Consider the following 7,920-nt stretch of genomic DNA (forward strand, 5'->3'; position numbering starts at 1 on the left):
TTAATATAAATTAGTTCTTGAAGAACTAGATTTCAAAAGATTGAATCTCATCTTGATTTTCCTTCCTTTTGTTTAGAATAGAAATGAAATTTTTATACTATATGTATGGTATGTGTGCTTTTATGTTTAAAAATTTCACAACACAATCAACAAAATTAGTAACTAATTTCTTAGATCCCCGTAATGAATCATCTTCAATACACCTATCACATTCCACGAGTGTGAATTTGCTAGTAATGCTGTCTCTACTCTCTACCATCCTTTTTTCGATTGTTTCAAGCTATACCAAATTGTGTTAGTATGCTTTCCTAACCTCACATTAAATAAATAAATAAATAAATAAAAGGGTATTAATGTCAAATAAAATTAATAGTAAATTAAATAAATAATTTTATTTTAATAAACACTTCAATGTTAATGGTAATATAATAAATAAAATTAATTATTTCATCCGTCCATTAAATTTGTCACATTTGACTGTTAATGATTAAAATATTTTAACTGTGTTTTCTTATTCTTTAAAATTTATTATAAATAAAAATTTGAAGAAAAATATATTATAATAAATTTCGACGAAATAGTTTTTAAGTTTATTTTTAAAAAATTTAAATTAATTAAAATAGTTAAATTTTACCTTAAAAACGTCAACTATGGCATTTTTATTGCGAAAATGGGAGTAATAGTTTGTCTAATAAAACATTTAAGATATAATAGTTAATTTCTTTGTTGTCAATTAAGTTTTTAAAGAATATATTTCATAAATAAAAAAGAAAAAAATTATTTTATTTTATCATTATAAATATAAAAAATAATAGAGAAATTTAATAAATATTTAATTTAATAAAAAATTAATTAATTAATTTTAGTTTAAAAATATTTAATATTAGTTGTAAATTAAAATTTTATTTTAATAAAAATTGTATTAAAAAATAAGTATCCATCAATTTTAATGCTAAAAAATAATATTTTATTTGATTAAAAACAGGATTTAATAATTTAAATTATATCAACAATAATTTGTTTTATCAATTTAAAGATGATAAAAATTAATAAACGATTATTCAAAATTCACCTTAATAACCAATTAAAGAATTTTACTTTACTAAAGATTTTGTTGTGTTAAAATTAGTATATTTTATTAATATTTTAACTAATTGAGGAATTTTAAATATATTTTATTAATATTTTAATTAAAAATTGAAAAATTAATTTTAAAAATTTTCAAGTGCAAATATGTAGTTTAGTATTTGTATTTTTAGAGTTGATAGTTCGCTAATATACTAAAAAAGCTCTTAAATTACATATTTTGTTTAAATAAGTCCTTAAATTGTTTTTTAATTAAATAAGTCCCTAACCTATGATTTATATCCATAAATGACCTTGATTAATATTAAAGTAAAACTATTTTGAATTTTTACACTAATTTTTTTATAATGTGATTTTGATGAGAATACTTTATTAAATAAAAATAAACTAATGTTTTTGAAAATAAAACAAAATAATATTTCAAAATTTTTGAATGTGCATATATATATATATATGACCCATTTAATTACTCTTTTGAAATTTTTAATTACTTCTTCAAATTTTACGGTGATGTTAAAAGTGTATAGAATTTTTATTGAATTAACGAGAAATTAAGATAAGAGTTTGAAATTGAAAATAAATTTACTTTAATATTAAAATCATGAGCTTTTATGGGTAAAGATCACAAGATAGATACTTATTTAACTACAAAAATAATTTAAGGGCTTGTTTAAATAAAATGTAATTCTTAAAGGGCTTTTTTGTATATTACCCTTGATAGTTTTACAGATAATATAGAAATAGATATAAATATTTTCAAAATAAATGTTAAATACAATATTTTTAAAGAAGGGATAACATAATGTTGTCAATTGATAAATGGGAAATTCAAGTATTGGTAAGTTTTTATTTTTTATTTTATCTTCCAACTATGAAAAGTTACAAAATGGTTATTTAATTATTCAATTTTTTTTAGTCACCAACTGTTAAATGATGGCATAAAGATGATGTGTTAGCTTTTAAAATTGACATAATAGCAACTTTAGCTCTCAACATTTATACACGTCAATCTAGTCTTGATTTTTTTAAAAATTAACCCTCAATGTTTATATATCATGTAATTTGGTCTTCTTTTTTTTGTAATTTATCTTTTCTATGTGAGCCTTTCACCTAAAAGTTTAGAAAACAAATCTATCAATTAAATGTGATTGGAAATATACCAAAAATTGGGAACACCCAAAATCCAAGATAATAATTTATCTTTTCTCAATGTCGCCGATTGAGTCTTAGCTCGATTGGCATGGGTATTATTGTTAATACAAGAGGATGTGGTTCAAGTGTGCTGAAGCGCATTATGGGTTGAGAGGGACTATGGGTAGTTCTAAGCATTATATCAAAAAGATCAGATATAGTCAAATTTTATAATGATATTGTTAAAAAAAATTAACCCTCAATATCACAAATAAAAATAAAACTACAATAAATAAAAAAATAAAATTACACAATGTATAAAAATTGAGGTTTTTTTAATCAAAATTAAATTGACACAATATATAAATATAGAAGGTTAAAATTATTATTATATCAATTTTAAAAACTGTCAAATCATTTTTCCATTAATATTTTAACAGTTGATGACCAAAAAAGAAAATTTGAATAATTAGATGATTAAAAAATAAAAAATTAAATAATTAAGTGATTATTTTATAATTGAGTAACTACCGATATAGTTTATCTCAATGAAAACTATAAAAAAAATTATTAAAATTATTAACAAAAAGAAGTATGATATTATTTGGAAAAGAGATAATAATGTGTTAATTAAGTCACGTCAAGAAATGAGTTTGGATTCCAGCTCAAGGAAACAGATCATTGTTAATAATAAAGTAAAGACTTAAGTGACCATTTGTCCCCACCCTTAACAGCTGTTTACAAATAAACAAATCTAATTTTCCCATTAGTTAAAACAGATTTGAATTTAATCCCCGCCCCAACATCTTCAAAATTTTCAGCTAAATACTATCAATCATTTTCATTCAACTCTAGTATTTGTTTGGTTGCCAAGAAAGTGAAAAGGAAAATGGACAAATTCATGGGATTCAGTTTTCATCAATATTCCCCTAACTAAAATCTGGGATTTAGCTCGAAATAATATCTTTGTCTGTCCATAATTCAAATTCGGTTAAGTTAGGTATAAAGTTTCTCAAATGGAAATATCAACTTTCATTTCTAAATTAGTTAAGGCCAACACACATGGTTGAAATCATAAATAATGCACCACTTCATTGCAATTAGTCCTACCATATTACAAATCAGGAATCCGTGTAAGAATTCGCTAAAGAATGAATTTGCAGAAAACAATCTGGGAATATTCAGATTAATAGATCAATTTTCTCTCAAGCTGTAATTCTTCTGTATATACAAAGGCCTCTCTTGGTCTCTCATGGAGGGCCTAAAAGTGAATCAGAAATTGTTGTTCTAATGGTTAGTTACATCTCAGTTTTCACTTGGCATGCACCACATATAATTTCATCAAAATCTTGTTCAACTATGCTTACTTTGACAGCTTTGTGGTGGATTCTGGCCAAATCCCATTTGAACAATGCTTTGGAGGTCATCATCCCAAAATGATCCAATCTGAAGACAATTTATTCAGCTTTCGGTTAAGATTCTGAACGATATTAACCAGGAATTAACTACAAACTACACAGAGACTAGTGGTTTTATTGATTACCTGAGGGTTAGCATCAGTAATACCATCAACAGGAGGAAGCTGCAAGCCTTGTGTTTTATGCAAGGCAGCATTTGCTGGATTCATTGAGAATTGAATCTGTGTGTCATTGGATATGACATTGTTCATAGGAAGCCCTTGCTGGGGTTGATACCTTAAACCGAATGCCAGCACAGAAGAATCCATTGGATAATGAGAATGCGGCAAAGATCCACGAGACCGAAACATCTGCAGCAAGTTTGTCACTCAAAAATTCAGATGACTTAAACCATAAACAGATAACAATACCATGGAGGAATATTAACTTACATCCTTAGACAGTAAGGCTTCCGTGTTAGCATTCATCCTTGGATTTACAGTAGCCAACTTCATAGATAAGAACTGTAGAAAATATAGAATATAAGAAGCAATTTTAAGCACCCAAAACTGAAATCAATAGTGCAATTAACGAAAGAGACACGGGAGAATTCCGGTTTACCTCGACCTGACGCTGCAACGACTGCACATAGTTAATAATTTCATCAAGCATAAGTGCTTTGCCAGTCACCTGCAACAAATTTTATTCACAATTTAGTAAATTCCCAGATTAAAAATGTCTGAAAATGGTGTACCATCTTCAAACTCACCTTATTGCAACCTGGAACAAGATCCTGAAGGAACTTCATCCTTTCACTTATTTTCTCTCTTCGAACCTGGATATATACAAGATTACAAAAGGATAAACAGATGAATACAAATCCTAAATACTCCCCGCAATGAATGACTAAAGATCCTTGGTTTTGAAGTTTCTTACTCTTTCAGCAAGACTATGGCTATCAGTTGCTTGACCCCTTCTGGCCCTGACATGGATGTAGTCTTTTGGCGGCTCTGGTGGCTTGGGATTCTCTTTATTTTCTGCTTTAGCACTGTCATTTTGTTGCTTGCTTCGTTTGGCAGTGGATTCATCGTTCTCCTCAGCAATCTAAAATGGATAACAATGTTAGTTTCCCTATAGATTTATCTTCAGAATTTGATAATTCAAAGACAGCAATACCTTAGCATCAGCAGCTGCTGGAGATGGGGTTTCTTTTGCTTTCCCTCTGGGCATTGATTTCCTTTTCCTGGCATTGGCATCGTTTTGGGCTTTGATGCTTGAACCCACACCTGGGATCTGTTCAGATATTGAAGATTCATCCTTGGAATCACCATTCTCTGGCGATGAACACCTTGAGAGCCTACTGTTTCTCTTATGAGAACATGAATTTCCATTCTGGAGTGTGTTCTTGTTGCTGTCTGGAACATGTACTTGAGATCCAGTGACCATAATGGATTGATTCGTGGAAACTCTGGTCAGCTGAACAAATTCAGCTTCAGTCACTCCAAGCTGAGCATTTAGGCCATTAAAGCAGGAATATCTAGCAGCCCTCTCAGCAAATCCAGGGTCAGCTGAAACTGGTACCAAGCTTGGATGTTTGAGTATCTGGTTTCCTCCCATCATAGAAAGATTGAGCTTGGGTGGTGAATCCAATGAAGAAGTGTAACAGGAAGTGTTGGAACTGCAATTGTTGTTGTTATTTGGTGGTTTAATGAAAGATTGGGGTGAAATATCACCAGTATTACAAATATTTCCTAATTTTCCAATCAAATCTGTCATCATTGTATTATCACCAGAAGCAGGAAAATTAGTACTTCCAGCATTGGATGCAGCTGGAGAACACACCATAGAACTCAATGCTGACTCAAAGGGATCGCTCTGATCCATTGAATTATGCCATTTGCGATTCAAAAAACAACTTCCAACACAATTCAGTTCATCTGTTTCCATTTCCATCCCAGAACTGCAAGAATTCCAACCTGCTTGTGCTGCAGCAGCTCTGTTTAGTTCCTCACCCATAAAAACCTGATCTTTTTCCATGGGAGAGAACAAAAAAAAAAAACTTTGTAGGAAAATTTGAAGACACAGATGGAGAATAAGGGTGAAAACCCAAGAAGAGGACACAAGAAACAACCCAGAATTATATTCCAAGGAAAAACAAGAAGCAAAGGTTTACAGTTGGAATTGAGTGGAAAAGGGAGGTTGTTCTTATACAACAATGATGATGGCAATGTGAAAAAGCAAAGAGAAGAGAGAGTGTGTGTGTGTGTGGGTGGGTGGGTGGGTGTGCGTAGGAGTTGAGAAAAAGCAAACCGAAAAAGAAAAACAAAGAAAGAGTGATGAAATGTGGGAAAGTGAAGAGCAAGCAAAGATAGATAAAGAAAGAAAACGTCTATTTGACCTTAAAAAGAAAATGAAATAAACTTTTTCAACCAATTCATTTTTTAATTTTTTCCTAATTTAAAATAACACTTATAAATTAGAAAATATTAAGTGAAAAAATAAAACACCAAGACTCAGCCTAATACTGGCTGCGTAATAGACGGCGGAAGGGAATGCGGAGCCTTCAACGTTTCGAATTGATTGAATACATTACAAATTTTCAAAGACAGCTACTCCAAATTCTTCTTTTAACTACCATTTAATTTTATAATTTCAATATATATTAATACAAAAATATTATTTTAATATAAGCGGTCACTTCAAGTTTAAATTTATCTTTAGTCTAGATAAAAAATAATAATTTCAATATATTTCAATAAAATATGTATATTTAAATACATTAATTTGATTTTTAAAATAATATATTAATTATATTTTAAAAATTTTTAAGAGTTAATATTTAATGCATTCACGGTATAATCATAGTTACATATGCATATCAATAAATAATATTAAAATATAACAATAAAGTAAAAATAAAAAAAATAAAAAACTAAGAAAGTATATTACTTTCATTCAAATTTATATTTAAGTAATTGTAAAACACTGTTTAAAGACTTCAACTACAAATTTTAATATAGATTGTCTACTATAATGATTTAATCAGCTTTTTTTTTTAAGATGTCAAAGGTATACAATATAAATGTCAAATAGTAATAATAATGATAATTAAAAAATAAAATAATATTTGGTACACTATTATTGGAGTTTTTAGACTTCACAAACATTAAGAGGTTAACAAGTGTCCTATAAGGGTATAGTAAAATGAATTAGTATTTGATAGATTGATGGTATACTTTTTTTATTTCACAATTAGCCATAAAAATTGTCATGTGTATTTTTTAAATATTTATTTTTAATATTTTATTAGGGAAATTATTTAGTACACTGCCAATAGAGTTTTTAGACTTCGCAAATAGACTGAGGAAGTGCCAAGTGTCTTACAAGGATATGGTTTTAAATATTTTTAGAAAAAGAGACACATAACAGTTTTTTTAAAGCTACTTGTGGAATAAAAAAATACACTTTCAATGTACCAAATACTAATACATTTTGTTGGGAATCGACCCTTATAAACAATGAAATAAAAAAAGTAGAGAAGATTGAACATGAATTTTACGTGGAAAACTCCTCCCAAGAGGATAAAAACAACGAGCAAAGGAGACTTTGAATTTTTACTAAATGAGTAAACAAATGAGAGTACAAGATGAAGAAAATAACCCTAAAAGAGCAAAACTCAAAACTCGAATACAAAGCTCTCTCAAAAACTCCCCTCAAAACTTTACATCAAATCTCTAATAAGGGATATTCTATAAACTCACTAAAATAGGGTTATAAAAACCCTTTAAATAGGCTAATATTAAATTCCTAATATGACTAAAATATTCCCAGAGTAATCAGAGTTTAATTGAGACAAAGAAGTCTTGTTGAACTGTCAAAACTTGGCTGTATAAGTTGGGAAAACATTGTGATGTCCATGCCCTCCTCGTCACGATGTCGATGCCACGTTTATCTTGGGGTTTCATTGTGTTGTTCGACATCCCGACGCTCATCGTCGTGACATCAGGCCTACTTTTGCCCTTATTCAATTGCTCATCGATTGTCAATCTAAGTGCCTGCAAAGAGTTTAATAAATGCGAGGCACACCCCACACATTTACTGTACCCTATAGAAAACTTGTTGATCCAATAAACTTACTTATGGAGTCTAAAAACTCCACTAAAAGTGTACCAAATATTATTTCATTTTTTAATTATTATTATTATTTACTATTTGAGAATATGATTTATAATGTATAATTTGACATCATTAAATCATTATAGGAGACAATCTATATTAAAAATTTTAGTTGACGTCTTTAAGCAAT

At 28.6% G+C, this 7,920-nt stretch overlaps 1 protein-coding gene across 2 annotated transcripts; it reads right to left on the reverse strand.

Annotated features, from left to right (window-relative positions):
- Positions 1–3,283: 3,283 nt before the first annotated feature.
- LOC107941506 (transcription factor bHLH62) lies at positions 3,284–6,001 on the reverse strand. Of its 2 annotated transcripts, XM_016875059.2 has the most exons (8): positions 4,791–5,956; positions 4,551–4,718; positions 4,384–4,449; positions 4,236–4,304; positions 4,067–4,138; positions 3,761–3,985; positions 3,585–3,663; positions 3,284–3,478 (listed from the first exon to the last, which is right to left on the reverse strand). In XM_016875059.2, the coding sequence occupies exons 1-8, from the start codon at positions 5,649–5,651 to the stop codon at positions 3,468–3,470; spliced, it is 1,551 nt and encodes a 516-aa protein (XP_016730548.1). In that variant the 5' UTR covers positions 5,652–5,956; the 3' UTR covers positions 3,284–3,467. The 2 variants fall into 2 exon arrangements, with proteins under 2 accessions (XP_016730548.1, XP_016730547.1); XM_016875058.2 differs by having other exon boundaries at positions 3,284–3,663; positions 4,791–6,001.
- Positions 6,002–7,920: the final 1,919 nt, after the last annotated feature.

Source organism: Gossypium hirsutum, chromosome A10 (genome assembly GCF_007990345.1).
Source record: "Gossypium hirsutum isolate 1008001.06 chromosome A10, Gossypium_hirsutum_v2.1, whole genome shotgun sequence".
NCBI classification, from domain to species: Eukaryota; Viridiplantae; Streptophyta; class Magnoliopsida; order Malvales; family Malvaceae; genus Gossypium; species Gossypium hirsutum.

Bases quoted from the DNA above. Each gene is read 5' to 3' on its own strand.
- LOC107941506 (XM_016875058.2), bottom strand. From the start codon at position 5,651: ATGGAAAAAGATCAGGTTTTTATGGGTGAGGAACTAAACAGAGCTGCT. The intron at 4,305-4,383 runs GTGAGTTTGAAG...AATTTGTTGCAG, and splicing joins TTGTTCCAGGTTGCAATAAG to GTGACTGGCAAAGCACTTAT. The intron at 3,664-3,760 runs GTAATCAATAAA...AATTGTCTTCAG, and splicing joins TTACTGATGCTAACCCTCAG to ATTGGATCATTTTGGGATGA.